This window comes from Rhinolophus sinicus, chromosome 8 (genome assembly GCF_057876585.1).
Source record: "Rhinolophus sinicus isolate RSI-liver-muscle chromosome 8, RSI-T2T, whole genome shotgun sequence".
Taxonomy (NCBI): Eukaryota; Metazoa; Chordata; class Mammalia; order Chiroptera; family Rhinolophidae; genus Rhinolophus; species Rhinolophus sinicus.
In genome coordinates this window covers 8,155,850-8,177,421 of record NC_142508.1, presented here as the reverse complement: position 1 = coordinate 8,177,421, position 21,572 = coordinate 8,155,850, and the positions used below count along the sequence as shown (strand labels likewise).

Here is a 21,572-nt window from a genome sequence, read left to right as displayed (position 1 = left end):
TAATCATTAGAGAAGAATTTAATGAGCCCCTTTTATTTTTTAGAGGATACAGATGGGGAAATTTCTTTGAAATTTGAAAATTTATTTGTTAGCAGGACCATGCATCAGCTATTTTTAATATATTTTAAGGAAATGGATTTTATCTCAATTATATCTTCTTCTTGCCCCACATTGAGTAAAAAAAAACAACAAAAAAAAAAACAGGACATTATAAAATAGAATATTATCCTATGTTAGGTTCTTTAAAACAATACTGAAACAATATCAGCAACAATAAAAGCATAACTTAATAAGGTAAGAATCAGCCCTTGGAATGGTATTTCTTAATTAAATGATTGAAATCAATGTATAAAACATAAAATGTGCCTGATATCATTTAGAGTTGGAAGGCACCTTAGATACAATCAGATCTAAAAGACGAAACAGAGGTCAAGAAAATTTAGGAAGGTTCCTTAATATCCCAAAATCAGTAAGAGACCCCAGATAGCTGGCTTCTAGTTCAGTAAACTTTCCTCAACAACTAACTGTATGTCAGTAACATTTTCCATTTGTATACTTTGTGTCTCTGAAGGACATGGATGAAGTATCGAACTTTTACCCAAATTCTGATCATCGATGTGCAAAAAACAGTTTGAACTATCCTCCTTTCACTCCTCGTAAGTTTTCATCTGTTTGCGACGGATGTAGACATGAGCCATGTTTAAAAGAACCTCAGTGGAACTCAGTGTGGCCGAGAGCCATTTCACTTCCCAGTTCAAGGGACGCCCCCACCCCAACCCTCTGACCACTCCTCTACTGGAGACCTTGTTGCTTTGTTTGGTCTCTGACCACCTTTTGCTGTTATAATCCAAGGGCAAGTGTGTGGTGAAGGTCACACCTCCTTAGGATAGAGTGGTTGTGTCTCCTCTCTCGAGTACTGCATTCTTCCATCCTGTTCACTTCCTCTAAATCTCATATACATGGTTCAATTTTAAACTTTATGAGCATATCAGAATATCGGAAATACAAACTGCTTCTGTTGGACTAAATCTGTAATTTTATTAACTTTTTTGGTGTATTTGTTTATCTCAGTACTGATAATTTAAAGCATCAATGGATCCTGTTAGTTCTTCTTATTTATAAATCCCATTTCTAGTCAGTCAATTTTCCAGTCCCTGATTTTGAAAGAATGTGTGTGTGTGTGTGTGTTTGGGAAACAGTATAGTGTTTGTGGAAACAAATGAACACCAACGTCTCAGTGGATTAACACAATAAAAGTTTGTTTTTTGCTCATATAATACTCCAGTGTGAGGAGCGTGGCTCTCATCCAAGCAGTGACTCAGGGATCTAGTTACTTCCATTGCCTGATTCTCTCATCTCGGAGTCCCTTGTTTCTAGCTTCCTAGGTGAAGGAGAGAGAAGGTAGAGGGAGCTTTATGGACAGGACTGGAACTGGGTTGTTTTCCATTTGCTCACATTTCTTTGACCAGAGTCCAATCATATAGTCTTAGCTAAACTTCCAGGAAAAATGTGAAATATAATCTCATACTCCCAGGAAGAAGGTATAGGCTTGGTGAGCATCTGTCTAGACTCAGCCAGTTTCTTCCGGTTTGTCCACTTCATTTGCTCCCTTGGGCCAAGCCTTAGCCATTTCTTTACCCCTTTTGGTTACTGAAGGAGTGGAAAACTTTTTAGAAGGAATTTTGACTTCAAACCAATTAACTTGCAAAACCTATGGTTTGCTTCCCCCAGTTATACTTCTCAGCTCAGATTATGTTCCCCCAATGTTTTTCACTGTGGATCAGTTTATCATGTTTCCCTTTTAATCTCTTAATCTTCTTCTTAGCCAAAATTTATCTTTTTTTTCTACAGAACACTGCAATTTCCTCACTTTCTGCCTGCCTCTGGCATACACCTCATTCCTTACCTCCCAGCAAACATTTTTTCTACCTACATATGACCCGTTGCTTTGCCTCATAGCTGACCTGCTTTTCACCTTTTCAGGATTAGGTAGCACACATTAGCATGAGAAAGACTTAAATAAATTACCTTTGCCGGTGGAGAAATCTTAGTGTCCTTTCCTTTCGCTGAAGTGATTGTGAATCTCAGTTCACAAACTGAGCTGTACCAGAAATATTTTCTTTCTGTTTTATAATTAAACATAATTTCTCATTCCAAACGCTTATTCTATTGGGCTGGTGGGAAAAACTCAACCTCAGTCTTCCGTGATTCTACCATTTTCTAGAATTGTGCCTCCGACTAAGTTTCTGTGAATAGGCAAGGCTTCATGAAGGAGGGCAGATATGGCCCCCAGTTATTGGTCTACAAGGAGAAGAAGGGGAAGAACAAAATGTCAGGCCACAAGACAGAAAACGTTGAGCATTTGAGGCCTGAGAAAGGGGTAACACAGTAATAATGGTGATTTCTAGAGGCAGGAGCTGAGTTTTTATTCATGAAGCTACCTAAATATCATTTCTCATTTAAAAAATAAAAAAGTATAACTGGAGTGTGAATGCTTGTGATCTGAGTGAATATGTTCCCTTTTTACTGACCTCATATCTGTTCATACACTCAATTCTCCTCGATTAAATGTGTGTAGATATATGTGCGTACTTTGTTTATATTCCATCTCAGAGCAACTTCCCATTGCTCTGAGTTGTTTCTGGGTTGCCTCCACTGAACACCATCCTTTGTGAGCTCAAGGGAATGCAAATTAATTTTAATGATTCATCTCAGTGAGGGGTCAGTGTAGGCCCCAGGGAGGAGGTGGCATTTAGGATAGAATTTAAAATCTGGAAAGGATTTTTGTCAAGTGGAGATTGGTGGGGAAGGTACAGGAACCAGGAAGCAAATGACCGGGTGGTTATTTTTGTTAGAATTGGTAGAGACGGAAGTGCCTCACTGATGGTTATTTCCCCACAGGAATTCTGGACCGCGTGCTTTTTGCAGGAACCCTCTGCATGGATGCCGAGTTTTATTGGAGCTTTCATTATGACGTCCACAGCTTGTACGGCTACTTAATGGCAAGAGCCACAGACTCGTAAGCACGTGGTTTTCTCCCTAATTCTAGATTTGGGGAGCTGGTAAATGGAACGTTTCTTTTGTCATCTCTATGCATATTTTTCAAATATGTTTTGTAATTACCGGGATCTAGAAACTCAGATCTTACAGGCTATGTAAGAGGTCTTCTTATCTGATCCCTTGGTTCTGTGCAGGATTATTTTTGATTGGCTTGTGACTAAGGAACCTAATGGTTTTAAGGATACTAGCAGGCAAGAATGAGCAAGGTATTTAGACACCCCACTCCCCCAATTAGAAGTCAGCCCTTGCTTGTGTACTATTACTGAATGTGCTATGGTTATCACACTAGGGTTGCCTGATTTAGCAAATAAAAATACAGGACACCCAGTTACGTTTGCAATGGACATACTTATACTAAAAATTATCCATTGTTTATATGAACTTCAAGTGTACCTGAGTGTCCTGTATTTATCTGGCAATTTATACCACGCCCTCCTAGCTTTCCTCTTCATTGCCTGTCCCAGTGTCCCTCTCAATTGTCCCCTGTGTGTCTCCCAAGACGTACACCACCACCAACACCACCACCACCACCATCACTCATTACGAAAGTCTAACAAAGCAACAGATGTTTCCTGCAACGTATTCAGTCCTTTTCATACTTTGTCACATGGATTTTTTGCTGATAACTTTGTAAATTGAGGGCTAGCTTCCTGCAAACTTCCCCCACCACGTTCCTTCCTTGGTAAAATATAATCGTTATACCTAAAAGAGCAAGAAATTTGGGGCTAAGCTTAAGAAGATTTTAATTTTAAATTTGCAAAACAGACAGGGAAACTAAAGTGCTCGAAGATTTGTTGGGGACCTTCCAGTGGCTTAGGAAAGAATGTCTTAGACTCTCTCTGCTTGTTTCCTTTTGTTCCGGTGTTTCTAGAACTCCATAGTGGAGATTAGGGGCAGCGAGACTTTGATGGGACTTTATGCGACTTTTCTTGGTCCTTCTTTTATTTGACTTCAGCGACCACATCTTTGCACTTGGCTCCTTTGGTTCTGAGCCACCACCCTATCCTGTCACTCCTGCTCTCTTCCCAGCTGTCCCTTCTCAACCTCTGTATCTGGATCTTTTTCCTCTCTTCCCACTATTGATAAGTCTTAGGGGTCCCTCTTCAGGCTTCTTTTTACATTTTCTGCCAATGTATAGGTAATATATTCCTTGTCAGGTGTTTCTGTAATTTATTCTGATAATTTTAAAATCTGTATTTCCAACGTAGATCTCTCCCTATTTTTCAGAGCCCAATGTCCAAAACTACCCTCTGACCTTCTCTACTTGGATATCTTATAGTACTTCTAATACTATGCACCTTACTCTGTGATGTGTTTCGGCCCAGCCTCCAGTCTGGCTAATCACGTTTGAAACCATTAAATTCCCTATCTTGCTCGGTAGCGACACCATCCTTATCTCCTAGACTCCCAAGTGAGAAACTTGGTATCACCCTTGAGTTCTTTTTTTCCATCACACCCTCACTTGCAATCAGTCTTCGATCCTTTTGATTCTAAGGCACTTCTGTAACTGTTGCCTTTTGTCCCCACTTCTTAACTAAGGTCATCATCATCGCTCGTGCAAAGCTTACACTAGTCCCATGTGTGGTCTCCCTTCCCTGACTTTAGCTTTATCTCCCATTAATCTGTCCTCTACTCTTGCTGCTCAGTGTGGTCCAAGGACCAGCAACATTAGTTTCATCTGGAAACATACTAGAAATGTAGCATCTTGGGGCCTCACGCGAGACCTTGGAAATCAGAACGTGCATTTTAACAAGACCCCTGGATATATTGAATGTGTGTTATTGTTTCAAAAGCGCTCCTCTGTACTGCTGTCAAAGTGATCTTTCTGAATCACACGTCTGCTCATTTCTATCCCGTGAAAAATGATCTGTGGCTTGGTATTTTCTATACAACAAAATCCAGGCACCCTCACAAAATTGTAAGGCACTTCATAACTAAACCCTCTCCTAATGTTTTTCTTTCATCGTGGCTGCTCCTTATATTTTATAACTGCTATTGTGCCCACATTGAAATGCTGTTTCATTCTCCCACGTCTTTGCATGTGTTGTCTTCTCTGTATGGAATGGCCACCCCCGCCCTGTCCATTTTGCAAACATGCACTTACCTTGAAAACCTCACCTCAGATGTTAATTCTGGAAAACCTCCTGACAGTCCTAGGAAAGATGATCTCCCCCTTTATTTGCACTACCTTTATTGATATTGCAGTGTGCTTATTCTGCAAACACCTTGCATGATAATTTTTAAATATTCGCTTTTTTGTCTTGCTGGACTGTAAGTTCCCTGAAGACACAGTAACCCCTGTATACTTAGCCCGAGGAATAGCGTATGTACTAAACACTGTTTGTTGAGCAAATGCCTGGACTGAGAAAAACAAGAAGGTCAAGGTAGGCCCACAGGGGATCTGATGAACGAGAGGCAGAGACTGCGCTTATTTCGTTTTCCAGCACCATTTTGCCGTCATGACTTAACAGTATGCTGGCTGTCCAGGTGAGAGAGGCCTTGTCCAGTAAATGCAAGTTTTTTTTTAATCTCATTAAAAGAAGAGCTTCAACATGTCTTATTTTGTTATCTTCTCTTTTCTGACTTCTTTCTATCTCATTCTATTTTTCCTGGGAAATTCACACGAATAAGACTCACTTCCATCATCTTTGAAATGAGAGACTTGGGTTGACGTTTCCCACATTCGTTTCTTGTTCTGCTCTATTGTGACTCTTAGATACTTCTATCTAAGAATGGAAGGTGGGGGTGGGGGGGGGGAAGTGGGTAAGTGACCAGGGTGAAAAAGAAGGAGCAGGTAGGGCAGGAGGAGGGAAAGAGAGTTTCAGATCGCTCTATTGCTAGTGTCTCTATATGATAAAACTGCTGTAAAATCACGATGGGGGTGGTTAATGTGTTCTTACAACTATGGTTAATAGTTAAAAGGTCTGAGTTCCCAGAGAACAGTGGAAATATGTGGAACTTGGCCTTTGGGCATCAGGCAGAGTTGGTTAAAACAACAGATAAGATATTCATCCAGTAGGAACTGGCCATCAGGAGAATTGAAGTCATAGATCTGATGAATATTTGGCCTTAGCTGGAAATATGGTTTGGGGACAGGGGTTCCTGGTCTACCCAGAGAATGAAATTCACTTCTCTCTGGGCTGAAAGCAGAAAGAGAACAGATCCTCTCAGATATCAAGACCATAAATAGGCCAAACCTGAGAGATGCAAAACAGAGACTTAAGGGCCTCTGAATATTATTTTTCCTCTAAGCTGTAAAAAAAACTAGACTGTTATCTAATCCATGTTACCATATGGCCTGACTCTAAACTGTAAACTCAGATAACTTCATCCCTGTTTCGCTTTCACTTTATATAACCCGAGTGTGTTTCTTGCACGACTGATAATTGCAGAGTGCAGTAAACTCTCCAGCCAATGGGAATAAAAGAAACCATCTGCTAGGCTGTATCAAGGAGAAATAAGGAGAGGAGTTGGAGAATGAGTCCTCGCCTCCATCAGCCCCCTGTTTCTGGCCATTCAGTTGTCAGAATGGAGCACTTGACGTCCTCAAACCAGTCTTCTCCTTCAGAATTTTCTCCCTTCTGTCAATTTAAGTCACGTTGCATTGCATTTACACACTCCCCATAACACCCTGAGGCAGTGGTAGTGAGGAATTGTCCAGTGCCTGGTGGTACGCTTGTCCAAGACCATGTACTGGAAGGAAAGATAGAAGAGCTTGCCTGCAAAGACCTGGAAGCAATTGTGGCTCAGGTATTACCATCCTGTAGTTGCATTATTGTTCAGTTTGAGAACACTAAAGGAAGGTGTGAACTGTTGAGCATGGAAGAAGGCAAGGAGAGGTATTTCGGTGACGTTCCTATGCAAAAAGAATGTTCTAAATAACAGCTAGGAAAATAGCCTACATATAATTGTCTGTTATCCCACCCCACCCCCACCCCCATCCTTTCTGAATCCCTTCCCATATAGCTTTTTTGATATGTACTATTTTATATTTAATACATTGAAAATAATATTTTCTATTTTAATTGCTTTTAACTTCGTAAAGAGTATCATATGTCATCTTTGGAGACTGATTCATTTCAATTAAGATGGGTTTGCCTAGATGAAGATTTGCTAACACTGGGAATTGCTGACAATAAGTTCTGAAACTTCAGAGGAACTCAGCTACCCAGAGCCCCCGCTGATATACAAACTCTCCTCTAAGGCAAGCAGCAGGTACAGGGTTCCCACCTGAGCTAGTATTGTGCTACACAGGATTGTGAGTGGGCAGCAAGGCATGGAGCCAAGGGACGTTGGAAACACATTTTCTAGAGGAAGGCGATCGAGCCAAGGTCCCATGGTTCCAATGTATTGTCGACCAAAGGGCCAGAGCACAACCAGATCCAACAAGATGGAGAAAACATAGTCAGGAGGACAGGAGCCTAGAGAAATTCCTTGGAGAGCTGGACTGGAGAGGTTTGCACCGTCTTATGGGAGGTCTGAAACCTTACCCAGATGTGCAAAAGAAGCTCTTGAAAATACTAATCTAGTTTGCTCACCTGGTTGATGACACCTGATGTTTTCTTCTGGTTGGAAAGCCCACTGCTGCCCTTGGTACAGGGAAGTCCTAGACATCCCCAGCTCACTTTACGTTCAGTTGACAGTGTCTCTTTTCAGGGCCTTGAAGCAGATCTTCCACAATAAGAGGAACTTCATCTTATCCCGTTCTACTTTTGCTGGATCTGGCAAATTTGCTGCTCATTGGTTGGGGGACAACGCGGCCACCTGGGATGATCTCCGATGGTCCATCCCTAGTATCCTTGAGTTCAATCTGTTTGGCATCCCCATGGTGAGTTTCACTGTCAACCAAGGAGCTTTAAAGCTTTGTCCTTGGACGTTCTTTCCATGATCAGTCTTTGAGGTGTCTGAAAACCAAGGAGCATATGTCTCCCTGTGATATGTATTGGAAAAATCCATTTTTATGTGTGGTGTGAGCTGCCTTCTGAAGATAGGATGGTAACACTTCATCACTGGGTTGTCATTCAGGAGATCTCTGAGGTTAGGAAAGAGAAGTGTAAGTAAAATGTATTAGAATCACAGAAAAATTCCATCAGCAGATGATCAGTGAATAGCAAAGTATGAAATTGGGAACCTAATAGTGAGGGAAGCCCTTGATGTAACAATCAGTCTTCCTCTCATCTACCCATGATGCACACTTGCTTCCGTCTCCCCCTTGGCTGGGACTTTTCCCTGAAAGCCCAGAGCCTCTTTAGTCATGGAATGATGGAAATAAGCGAGATTCTCTTTTCCCTTATCACTTCGGTATACAGTCAACACTTTCTCCTCCCTCCCTGATCACTGTGTTTATATGTGCGCTAATTCTCCAGGTTGGTGCCAACATCTGTGGTTATTCACTAAATGTCACAGAGGAACTCTGCAGAAGATGGATGCAGCTTGGAGCATTTTATCCACTATCAAGGAATCACAATGGGCCTGGGTTCAGGGTAAGGTCCCCAAGAGACGTGCTGAGAACTTCTTGGATTATCTGATCTACTTGTTCTCAAAGAGGGGTTGAAGAAACTCCTACGGGTTGGCCCTAAGTGCAGGAGCAGAATAGATATGTTTTGGGTGATAGACCTAAAAAGCAGGATACTGGGGTAAGGGTGTGTGGAAAAGGGTAGATAGATAGATAGATAGATAGATAGATAGATAGATAGATAGATAGATAGATAGATAGATAGATGATAGATAGATAAATAGAGATAGAGATATAGATATAGATAACTTTAGATGATATAATGGTTTTATTGTTGGAAACTCAACAGCAAAGGTGAGAAGGGTTGTTAAAGTTTCTATGGTGCTGCTATCGCTTCTGTTACCACCTTATATAAGATGGGACAGTTGGAGTCCATTGGTATCTTACTTTGGTTAATGTGAGGGAAACCACTCCTAGATATGGGAGGGGCAGGCTAGTGACCTGAAAATAATTTTCACCTTGTTACTACATTCCGTCTTTCTTTAAGTGGTTTGGGAGACCACTCCCCACTACTTCTCATAACTCATCCCATCTCTCTCCTCTTCTATACAAAATCACATTTTTGATGGGCGAGTAGATAAAATGGGTTGAAAGTCCCTCTTAGGGAGATGTTCAGTGATGGCAGGAGCAAGTAAAGTGGAATGCCCTTTCTTTTAATGAAGTAATCTGCAACTGGAATGTTTCAAATTGAGTGGTTTGCCTCTTCATGGGTTCATTAGAGTACCTTACTGATAATCGTTTTCGCTCTAGTTCTTGCCGTTGTCCAATTGTCAATGTCTCTAACCTGGGAAAGATTTGCAGTCGGATCCTCAAAGTGTTTGATCCCTGGGCTCTCGCAGCCATTTGTGATCTAGATGAAGCAGCGTTTCTGAGTTCTAAGCAGGGGGCTGGGAGCAGGGAGGGCAGGTGCTCTTCCTGAAGAAATGGCCTGGAAGGACTCACACAGATAAGAGCTCTCAGAGCACTCAGGCTGCAAGGTTATGGTGCTTGTTTCTCTCCTCTCAACTCCTGCGGACCAACAGAATGATCATGAGAGCCACGCGTGGGTGCTTAACTATACATTTAAAAAGTGAAAAGCAACAGGAGCAATTCTTTTTAATATATTTTAGGTAACTCAATATACCTTCCGCATTATAAATTCAACCTGCATTTAATGCAAAAATATTAATAATGAACTATTTTATATTCTTTTCTTTATACTAAGTCTTCAAAATTCAGGGTGCATTTTACGCTCACAGCACATCTTCATTTGGAAGCTAAATTTTCAGCAGTAGGAGTGACACGTCTTCCTACCAAAACAATAAAATTATGTGTAATAGAAAAACTATTGTACATCAGTTCAGTTTTTAGGTTTCTATTTGAATTAACTACAATTAAATGTAATGAGAAGTTCCGTTCCTCAGTCTTACTAACCACATCTTAAGTGTTTACTAGCCCCGTCTGGCACGTGACCACCAGAGTAAATTGTGCTGCTCTAGATTTTCTCAGTTGGAGATCAGAGTGATGGAGACCGTTGAGTGGTATCTTCTTTGGTGTTTGGCCTCAGGGTTTTCATTGAACCCTGCATTGGAGGCATAGATTGGTCACACGGTGTCGTTCTATTTGAAATGGAAAAATGGGCTACTTAGGGAACAAAAGAAAAGAATACATTCAGATCAGTTTTTCTAAAATTAGTCCCCGTGATACAGTACAGGATGACAAGTCTAAATAAGATGTACATATATGTCGCATCTTTCCAAATACAAGGAAAATGAACAAAATGAGTGTCCATCATTGAATGAAAACGTTGGTTCCTGGGTCCTAAGAAAATTAGATTACCCTTCTAAAGGGTTGTTTCTTTGCTCTTGGATGAAATCTGCTAAAAACTGTCTTTGTGATTTCTTTGCACTTTGTGTATTGAAGAACAAATAGAGGTCACGGTCTTCGGGATAGAGAAAATAAAACAAATTTGATGGCGAAAATATTACAAACTAGACAAGTCATAAAAGTGCATGGAAAGGAAAAGATGGATTATAGATCATGATGGATTATAGCAATGTATGGGTTTCAAATTCTTTTTTGTAGTAGTATAACTTTATTATTATTATTTGCCAAATGAAGTATTATGAGAAACCTCAATATATAAAATAAATTGGAGCAGCTCTGGGGGGAACAGGGCCCCCTATGGTCCCTTTGTCTCCTTGGTAATTTCTGTGGGTTCCTTTATCACCCTGAGGCCGCCATGGAGCTGTATTGGAAGACGTGTCCAATTTCAACTCTGCCACTTGCTTGCAATTTTACATAGGAAAAGTCATATAATTTTGACCTGGTTTTCTCATCTATAAACTTAAGGAGTTAGGCCCAAGATCCTTTCAGTTCTGGAAATGCTTTGACATCTTTAAGGTGGGGAACACAGCTGCTTTCATTCGAGAAAACTTCTTGTCAGAAGGGAACTTTTCAAATACGACGGAAATAGTTAGTAATTGCTTCTGTTCCCGTGTAGGACCAGGACCCTGCTGCCTTTGGTGAAAACTCTCAGCTGCTGATTTCCTCCAGACATTATCTGAACATCCGCTACACCCTGCTGCCCTATCTCTACACCCTTTTCTACCGCGCCCATGCCTATGGCGAGACTGTAGCGAGGCCTCTGGTCCATGAGTAAGTGTCCTGACCTGCAAAGCCTCCCCTTCACATTGTAATGTCACTGTCCTTGTTCGTAGGAACAAGGTTCGTTAGGACCTCGCTGCCGTATAATGTACTGCCTTCCCATATGGAGCCTTCACCTGCCTCTCTGTTTTCCAGGTTCTACCAGGACCCGGCTACCTGGGAGGTGCACGAGCAGTTCTTGTGGGGGCCTGGACTCCTCATCACGCCTGTTCTTTATGAAGTGTGTTTATAGTCTAAACCATGGGGTGGGATATCACCCTTGTTCTCCTGGCTCTACACGCTGAGGCCTGGGTCTCTTTGGCTGCATTTAAATATAAACATGAATATAAATGAGGGAGAGATCATGAAAGTTTAGAAATTAGAAAACTCATGATTCTTGGACCATCTGCCTCCCCAAGGCAAACAGTTTCCATTTGGCAAGATCACATCAAAGCCTTCGCCCTGACGCGTCTGAACGGACAGGGCTCCAGAGGCCTTGGGCTGGCCATCTGTGCGTGTTTCCCTTTGACCAAACGGGACATGCTCTTGGAGTTAGACAGAGAGAAGAGGTGGGGAGCAGAGCAGCGAGGGAGAGAGGAGTGCTGGGTAAGGGTGTCCATGGCTCAGGGACCGCAGTACCGTCCCTGAGTGTGATTTGGGGCAGGGGTGAGGGGAAGAGTGTGGGGGAGGGAGGGGAGGGGTCTGTTATATGGCAACTAGTGTAGAAACATGAAGATTTGCCAACATACTCGTGGAGCTGGTGTTCACACCTCACCATCTCATGGCACGTCCTGCTAACCATCAAGGGGTCGTGCTGAAGGCTCTCCTGGGCGCCTGGCAGCTTCAGGCTCTGCCCACCTGTCAGATTACACAGGTAACTCCGTGCAAGCATATCGTCTCTGCTTCTCTTAGAAAGGTCCGGAGCCTCGAAGCAAAACGAACTTGGGAAACTGCCCAACCTGTCTGAGTATCTGAGCCCCTGTTTGTAGGGGGGGAGGTGCCAGCCTTCCTCAGGATTGTTGAGGCAGCCACGTGTGGCGTTGCTGTGCACACGGGAAAGGGGTTTCCTGATGTGGTTGTTCATTGTCGTTCCCCTAGGGTGTGGACCGCGTGAAAGCATACATACCCGACGCCATCTGGTACGACTATGAAACAGTAAGTGAGGCGGCCGTGGGGCCCACACACCTGCCTCTGGCAGAGGCGGCGCCCAGGCTGCAGTGTGGGGAGCTTGGGGTAGCATGATCGTACGAGCTTTCTCCTTCCGTTGATTGTGGGTACTTTTCTGTGCGGAAGGCCTTCCCAAATGTACAGTGAAATCATTGGAATAACTGGCCTAGGCTGATGGGAAGTTTCATTATGTCCACCTGCTGATTACACAGCTGTAACAGGACTTCAGCTGTGAAAACTGAGAGAATTAAAGCCCAGTTGTGGGTTCACAGCATGAAAATCGGGGAGGTTGGAGACCCAGCTCTGCTATCTATTACGTGTATGCCTTGGGCAGGTCACTTCAGTTGGGGTCTCTGTTTTCCTCTTCTTTAAAATGAGGCCGCTGAACCACAAGGTCTCCGAGGTGCCACGTAGCCCAAACGGCCTATTGTCTAATCCGTTTTCCTTTGTTAGCAAGTAGCCGTCCAATGGAGGAAACAATTGGTGGAGATGCTACTGCCCCCTGATAAGATAGGACTTCACCTTCGAGGGGGCTACATATTTCCCACCCAGCAGCCAAACACAACCACAGAGACAAGGTAAGTGCCTCACTCTTCTAAGGTGTGACTGCTGTCCTGCTCCAAAGGGTTACAATAGGGATGAAAAGTAGATAAACCAAGGGAAGACATATCCAGTCAGTGATCTTCCTCCCTGTCTTTCAAGGTAAGGTTGGCCCCAAATTGGCATCTTGGTCTTTATTTAGCAGGGACTAAATGTAGCCTTTACATTTCCTTAGTCTTTCACTTCTGGATTGAATCAGGTTATAAGAACAGTCAAAACAATCACTCATGAGGATTTCCTTATGGTCAGAAATTGTCCTCAAGTAGATTTCCTAAGGCATGAGAGAATGCAAGTTAAATAGGAGACGAAAGTTATCATATGAAAGTCAACATAGCTGCAAGGTCAAGAGCCAGAAAGTTTGGGTTCTAGTCCCAGCTCTACGATATACCAGATGTGTTACCAGGTCAACGTACTCTCTGTGTTTCTATTTATCATTTGTAAACCAGGGATGATGATAGTTTGACTTTTTAGAGTTATTATGAGGCTTGAATGAAACAATGTGACTGATTTTATATACATAGGACACTTAGAATTGTTCCTGGCCCATAGTTTGCATCCAATAATGCTAATTGTTAATATTATCGCAAACTCAGTTTTCAGTAGGAACCGTCACCTCCAACTGTTCTTCCTGGGTTCATTCACTACTAACCTCTGCTGTCTACTCACACCCAGCTTCCATGTTCCCATACAAGGTCAATACATACTCAGCTTCTAGAGTAGCCGCTGAGATTCTATGTCCATGGGGCATGAAGGGAGCTGGTTTAATATAGTTCTATCTCTTCTTCATTCTCTGAATCTGAGAATTGCTCTTTCACAGTCGGAAGAATTCCCTGGGACTCATTATTGCCTTGGACTATAAGAGAGAAGCAAAGGGCGAGCTGTACTGGGATGATGGTGTGTCTGCAGGTAGATCTCCTTATGGTCCCATCACTGCAGTGCCCCGTGGAACTCGTCACCGCGGGCTGGCGCAAACCCTGTTGTCATCGATGCCGATTTCTGTAGCTTAGAATCCATTTCTTCGGAAGTGTGGTTAGCCAATTATCATGCATTAAAATAGACTTCAAATGAGCAGCTGGTATATTCTCGACTCTACCAAAGCAACAGACATGATTGGATTTAGTTTAATCATTCTCTCCTCTGGGTATCGTTATTAATACCAAACAACACATTTTGCTGGTAGACTTGTAAAATAACTGCTTTGGTTACTGTTGAGTAGGAAGTATCTCATTTGCGCAGTGTGTTTCTCCCCTGTAGGATTTCCATATAAGTACCTCCCATAAGCTTATGCTCTGTGATTATATAAAAACCCTGCCCTGCCTGTGCTCCAGGATTTATTAATATTGATTGGCTCCTTCTTCCTGCACTGTGTGCAGGGGACGTGCAGATAAATAAGATACAGACTTTGCCCTCGAGGGCCTCCTGGTCCAGCAGGATATGTGCGTTGTGCATCTGGGCAATTACAGTGTGAATCAAAATGTTCTCAATGCCAGCAAAATTGTCCTTCAAAGTGCCCTGGGAGTTCAGAGGAGGGAGCTGTTCCCGTGGGTTTCACGTGTGCAGGAAAGCTTTGTGGCTGTTTGACAGAAATGGGTAGAACGTGGGTGAGCAGAGCTGGATGGCAAAGGGGAGAGCGTGACCGCACAGCTTCTGTGTCCTTTGTAACAGGGACCCCTCAACCTTTGTCTTTCAGATGCTGTCACTGAAGGGAAATATATTCTGTATAATTTTTCTGTCACCTCTGTAAGTACTGGTTTTTGAAGAACACACTGTGTGCGTTCGTTTCTGTGGTTGCTTGTTGAGTTTTGGGTTTGCCTGAGGGGCTTAGTCATGGGGAATAGGGACACTGCCTGACTCCCATGGCCCCGGAAAGGATTAAAGTTAAAATGAAAGTTTTTAATGTGTGTTAGATGTATAAACCCAGTAAAAATTCAGTCTGAGTTCAGTGAAGAACTCATATTTTTTTGGGGAAAAATAATCATTGACTCTGAGTTTTCTATGGATGAGTCTGGCCTCAAAGATGGGCCCTTATTTGAGAGGGTGCAAGTGTGTGTGGTATGTGGAGATGTGTGTGTGTCGGGGAGGCGGGGGGTGAGTACCTTTTGGAAGTTCTTGGCTAGGAGTTTTCCTTTTCAGCCCCCAAACAATGGCCTTGGGCACAGTCACGAAGTGGCAGTTTTGAGAGGTTAGAAGACATAATGTCACTTGCCTTGTCTCTATTTCCCAAGGGAACCAAGAGAAAGAAAGGCAATGAGACGGGCAGACGATGGGAGAATTCTAATGTGGTTTTCTCAGAAGCCTGATTGTACATGGGCAGAGATTTATTTGTGGGGCACTCTCTCCCTGATGTCTCCTTTCTTTTAAATTCATATTGTTTTCTCAGTTATACTATTTATTTTGAGATAATTATAGAGCGCCGTGTAGTGGTAAGAAATAACACAGAGAGCTTTCTTTTACTCCCTACCCAGTTACATCTCATGAGGCTATAGGACAATGTGACAATAAGGCTATTGACATTGATGCTACCAAGATAGAGAACATTGCCATCACCACAGGAAGCCCCCATGTTGCTTTTATAGCTGCACCTACTTGCCTCTCTCCACTCCCCTTTCTTAGCTCCTGGCAACCACCAATCTGTTCTCCATTTCTGTAATTTTGTCCTTTCAAGAATGTTACAAGAATGGACTCATGCAACATATAAGCTTGGGGATTGGCTCCTTTGCAACCTAATTCCCCTTTAGCTTTAGTTTTTAGCTCCACCTTCTTTGTTATAGCTCAACTTTGTCACTTTTGAACGGTGGTTTCCTGAATAAGTTATCTAATGCCTCTGGGCTTCAGTCTCCTGATCTGAAGAATGGGGAACATTATAGATTCAATCCCATAGTTTGCTGTGAGAATTGATTGAGATAATACATGTAAAATGCTTAGTCCAGTGCCGGGCACATAATAAGTATTTATATACATCTTAGCTCTTATGAGCATTATTATTAAAATGAAAAGAAGCAATTGGGGGGGGGGGGCATTATTTCGTACATATGTCTATTCCTTTGTGAGCCAATGGGTCCCTTGTGTGCTTGTGTCTTTTTGTTTGCTTTGTGATACCATCTGTCCACTTGAAAATTCCATGATGACAGGAAAATTTTCTGAGTAACAAAATCAATAAATAACCAGTGAACCAAAGCAAGCATGACATATTACTGGAAGATTTAGGACTGTTAAGAGTGTGGGTTAACAAATTCTCTGGGGACAATCCTCTGGCACTATTTAGAACCTCAGAGATAAAGGACATAACAGAGCTCAGAAAGAAAGAAGTTGAGTGGTATTTGGGCATAGTTAAAGTGTGATGTACTTGGTCTCTAAACTGACTTTTTTCCCCCCTAGAACCATCTACAGGCAAAAACTATACGTAATAATTATATGGACCCTGACAACCTCATGTTTACAGATATCATAATCTTGGGAATGGACAAGCAACCTACCAACTTTAGCGTCGTAGTTGAGGATGTTAGCACCACCATTTCAAACGTTTACTACAATGCTTCATCGAAGGTGGGAGATTGTTCCATCTTGTCATCCTGTAGAGCCCTTGCCAAAAACCCTGGCCTGAGATTCTGACAACTAGCTCTCCCTTGCTTTTTTGAGTTTGGATAGTCACAGAGACCACAGGCATGCTGGGAAATCGACCATATCGTAGGCAGGAGGCAGGAGAAACGTGTGTGTGCATCACACGGACCCCTACGCTTTGCTTTGTTAGCATTATGAAGAGGACAGTTCTTTCAGTGAAACACTGAAGGAGGACAGGTCTTCTCTGGGCAAATTTAAAACTGGACATGTTGCTTCCGGAAGCATGTCTAGTTTTAAATTTGTGATGTAGTTTGATACATTATTTGAACTATGTTATTCGATGCATTCTGGAGAGTATTTACACATTTACCCTGTCGTTGAAGTTAAAGACTCTCTTTGAGACATGGCTGATATTTTACCTTAGTGTTTTAAGCTTTTTAAAAAAATATTATAGAGAATGAGAGTTCAATAAAACACAAGGAGTCATCCAGTTTTATTCTTATTGGATGATTCCCTTACACGATAATCTCAGACAAAAGATTCCAATTGTTAGTTGAATATTCCAAGTGCTAACAAATCCACTACTTCTCAGGGCAACCCCCTTCCATTTTGTCAACACAGAGAGCAAAGGTAGGAACTTGTGTTCTAGAGTTAGGCAGAATGGGATTCCAATTCTAGCTCTACCATCTTGGGCAAAACATTAAGCCTCTATGAACCTCCGTTTTCTGGTTTGCAGAATGGACATAGCCCTGTTTTTCAGAGCAGAGGATCGCTGTATAGGATTACTAGAGATAATGCAGATGAAGTGGTCATCAGCGTCCCTGGACCATATGCGTGCTCAGTAAAGTTTAGCCATGGTTATGATTATCGTACTATTAAAATGTATGAGCATCACTCCCAGAGGCAGTGGTCTAACAACGACAACCACGCCTCTGACCTGCAGTCCTTCACATGATCAAAGCCCTTCCCTTTCAGTATTCCACGGTGACTCCAGGAGGTGAGAAAGTTCAGGAATAAACCAAGTGCCTTTCCTGACAGGGAGGTCAAAAGCCCCAGAGGAAAAACAATGATTTCCCACCTGCTCCATGGCTAAGTGGTACTGGATGAAGGGCTGGCTCTCCCAGCCCTGACTTCCAGCCCATCAGAGAAGGATATTGTCCAGGTATCTCCTCATTTGTCACCGTGGCCTCTTCTTTCTTTCCTCAGGTGGTGAGAATCACTGATCTCAAGAAACTGGCCCTGGGGAAAAATTTCTCCATTGCGTGGCATCTTCTGGTCAGTGACCTGGAGAAGTTCAACTGCTACCCCGAGGAGCCCACGGCCTCTGAGAAGATTTGCAGCCAGCGGGGATGCCTTTGGGAGGTACGTGTGAGGAGCGGGTTGCCACGGTGAGCCGGACACTGTGAAGACTGTCCCACGATAGGCACCGAGAAAACACTTGCTGAGTGCTGCTGGTTTGGACGGACTCATTCTTTAGGAGGAAAATGACCCTCTGTCCAAGGATGCGTTATTTTGCCAACTCTGAGTGAGGGGTGATCCGTGTTTTCCTCCGAGATCCTGATTCAGAAGAGACTCATTGCTGCTCTGGCTCTCTCCTTCCTCCAACTACATTACTTTAAATGCCACTTTCGTTTTTACCATAACAATAATATGTGTGCATTGAGTACTTTAAGTGGTTTTTTCCCCCATCTATTCGAGAGTCCAAGCAGGAAGATGAGGTACAACTCTTTCTTTCCATTTGAAAAACAGAGAGAAAGAAAGCCGGAGAAAAGAAGTGATTTCCTCAAGATCACAATGGGGCAATGGGGACCCGGGGAGCAGAACCCTGAGTTAGGATTCCAGCCTCCAGATCCGGTTTCCTCTGACCCTCACTACTGACCTGTAATAGGAGGCGTGTGTGTGTGTGTGTGTGTGTGTGTGTGTGTGTGTGAGAGAGAGAGAGAGAGAGAGAGAGAGAGAGAGAGAGAGAGAGAGAGAGAGAGAGAAATGTATTCATTTGCTGGGGTTTCGATGATGAAATACCACAAACTGGGTGACTGAAAATAAGAGAAATTTATTATCTCAGTGTTCTGGGAGCTTGAAGTTCAAGATCAAGGTGTTGGCAAGACTGTTTCCTTCGGAAGGCCGTGAGGGAGAACCTGTCCCATGTCTCTCTCCTAGCTTCTGGTGGTTTGTTGGCCATCTCTGGGGTCCTTGGTTTATGGAAACATCACCCCAATCCCTGCCTTAATCTTCACATGGTGTCATCTCCCCGGGTGCATGTCTGTTTCTGTGTCCAAATTTCCCCTTCAATTAGGACACCGGACATATTAGATTAGCCCTACCTGGATGACCTCATTGAACTAGACCACCTGCAAAGACCCTATATCCAAATAAGGTCACCTTCACAGGGGTCAGGACTAAACATCTTTGGGGTGAATGTAACTCACCCCTAATAATGGACATGGTGTCAGAGACTTACTCTGTGCTAACTGACTTCTTTAGTAATTAGAGCCTCGGCTGACCGAGAATTCCTCCTCTTGTTCCAGCACACGACCGTTCCTGGCGTACCCACCTGTTTCTATGACACCGTCCCTAAGTATGCTGTCAGTAACATTCAGTATTTGCCCACTGGCATCACCACAGACCTTACCCACCTGACGGCCTCTGAGTCAACACGAGGCACATCAGCACCACGGGACACACAACCCCCGTCCGCAGCAAAGGCGGCTGCCGCCGGTCCTCTCTCTGCGGAAACCAGCTTCCTTACCCTCCGGGTGATCTATCACACAGAAAACATGCTGCAGTTCAAGGTAATCCCCGTGGGGCCGGTCTGGTCCTCAGCATGGTCTGAACGTATAGCTCCGTGTGGATGGAAGTCATTCAAGGGTCTTGTACAGATAAGGGTGCAGAGGCCCAGAGAGATAAAAATCAGAAAGGTAGGCAACAATAGACCCAGGAGGTGACCTTTGATCTACCAGGGTTGTGAATTTCCTATAACAATGGATACTCTAAGTCAGAAACGTCTTTCTCAGCCCTGAGAAAGATGTATCTTCTCTGTGGTAAACTCATGAGTGGCATTAACTCACTTCCAATGTTAGTTGTTTCTCTGGGAGAGGTTCTGCAGTGTTAGCAGGCATCGAAATTACCTGAAGATCTTATGAAAACTCAGATGGCTGGGCCTCACCCCCAGGGTTTCCAGCCCAAGAATTTGCATTTCTAGCAAGTTCCCCAGGGATGCTGATGCCCAAGTTAAGAGGCTACACTCTGAGACCCACCAAGCTGCCCAGATAGAAGGCAATGTGAGCCACATGTGTATTTTAATAACCATAGTTTTTAAAATATATTTGTAAAAAAAATCAAGTGAAATTGATTTTAATAGCATTTGGTTTAACCAGTGTGCTAAAATATTATCATTTCACCATGTAATCCAAATACACTTATTGAGATACTACTGTCGAATCTTAAAATCTGGTGTGTATTTTGCACTTATAGTGCGTCTCAGTTCAGACTAGCAATTTCAAGTGCTTAATGGTCACATGTGGCCAGCGGCTACCGCCTTGGACAGCTTAGCTCTAGACATTACTTTTTCCCATTTTCATGTTGCATGAATCACCCCTGGGGATCTTGTGAAAATGAAGATTCAGATTCAGAAGGGGTGGGCTGGGGCCTGCGATTCTGCATTCCTAACAGGCTCCCAGGGAATATTGCTGCTTTGGGTCTGAGAAACAGAGGGATAAGAAGTAAGGCTTCTGACAGGACTTGTCCTAAGCATAGTATGTAGGCGAACACCGTGACGAGAAAAAGGACGACCGCCCCAAATGGCGATGCTCCCTGATCTTGCATAACACCGTGCCCTTCTCTCATTTCTCCCACACGACAATCCTGTTAGGTAGGTGGGAACAAATGGTGGGTACACGAGAACAATCTTAGGAATGGAAAAGGTGAGCAACGTCTGGCAGCTCCACTAGTAAGAAGCTCTCCAAGTCTGTATGAAAACCCAGTGCTCTAATGTCTAACATATACACATGTGCTCATACATAATCTTACAGTTACGTGCACATGCCACACACTCATTCTCTCTCTCTCTCTCTCTCTCTCTCTCTCTCTCTCTCTCTCTTTCTCTCTCTCTCTGTCTGTCTCCCTCCCTCCCTCCCTCCCACCCTCCCTCCCTCCCTCCTTCCCTCCTTCCCTCCTTCCCTCCCTCTCCCTCTCCATGAGAGTCTACACCCTTAAATCACACATTCTTCAGTGGGAGTGCCCTCCCTGCCTCCCAGTGGGTATTACTGAGGCAGTTTTGCAGTTCAGGACCTGTTTCCAGTATAGCAGATGGGTAAACTTCACATTGATTGGTGCCTCCTGATGGGAACTGAATTTTACGAGTTGGCATGAGGGGGTTTTAGGTTTGAGATTCCATCAAAAAGTCTTTTTCTCTCTCCTTGTCAGATCTATGATCCCACTAATAAAAGGTATGAGGTGCCAGTGCCTCTGAACACCCCTCGCTCTCCTGTTGGCTCCCCTGAAAACCGTCTGTATGATGTCAGGATTCAGACCAATCCTTTCGGGATCCAGATTCGACGAAAAAGCTCCGACACTGTGATGTAAGCACTATTTATTTGGTTCTAATTAGAGTGGTTCTAGATCTAATTACAGTCGTTCTAATTAATGCAAGTAAAATATTAAAGTTGGAGACTCTATGTGGGTGTTTGTTTTTTAAAGTGAGGATACTTTTTCGCCCACATTCAGTGGGGATATAATTTTCAATGAGTCATTAACTCAACAAGAAAAATTAATCAAGGGTTTAACAATACTAAGTGTTGCTTGATTTCAGAAAAAGAAAAATACATGTTCTACTCCCTGTTCTTGTTGAGTACAACAGATAACGTACGATAGAAATCTGTTCTGTATATGCCTCATTAAGAAAGAGTCAGGACTCTGGGTGATGAACACACAATGGGATTTATAGATGATGTAATACAGAATTGTACACCTGAAATCTATGTAATTTTACTAACAACTGTCACCCCAATAAATTTAATAAAATAAAATTTAAAAAAAAATAAAA

At 43.1% G+C, this 21,572-nt stretch overlaps 1 protein-coding gene across 1 annotated transcript in view; it reads left to right on the top strand.

The window, feature by feature from the left end:
* Positions 1-21,572, top strand: part of MGAM2 (maltase-glucoamylase 2 (putative)) — a 68,749-nt gene that overhangs the window by 15,929 nt on the left and 31,248 nt on the right. Inside the window, exons 14-27 of the mRNA XM_088800404.1 lie at positions 572-656; positions 2,902-3,019; positions 7,717-7,888; positions 8,427-8,543; positions 11,058-11,212; positions 11,357-11,441; positions 12,299-12,355; positions 12,821-12,945; positions 13,785-13,873; positions 14,658-14,707; positions 16,346-16,513; positions 17,735-17,890; positions 19,057-19,320; positions 20,954-21,108. Coding sequence (XP_088656530.1) covers positions 572-656; positions 2,902-3,019; positions 7,717-7,888; positions 8,427-8,543; positions 11,058-11,212; positions 11,357-11,441; positions 12,299-12,355; positions 12,821-12,945; positions 13,785-13,873; positions 14,658-14,707; positions 16,346-16,513; positions 17,735-17,890; positions 19,057-19,320; positions 20,954-21,108 — 1,796 coding nt within the window. The remainder of the gene's footprint in view (positions 1-571; positions 657-2,901; positions 3,020-7,716; positions 7,889-8,426; positions 8,544-11,057; positions 11,213-11,356; positions 11,442-12,298; positions 12,356-12,820; positions 12,946-13,784; positions 13,874-14,657; positions 14,708-16,345; positions 16,514-17,734; positions 17,891-19,056; positions 19,321-20,953; positions 21,109-21,572) is intronic.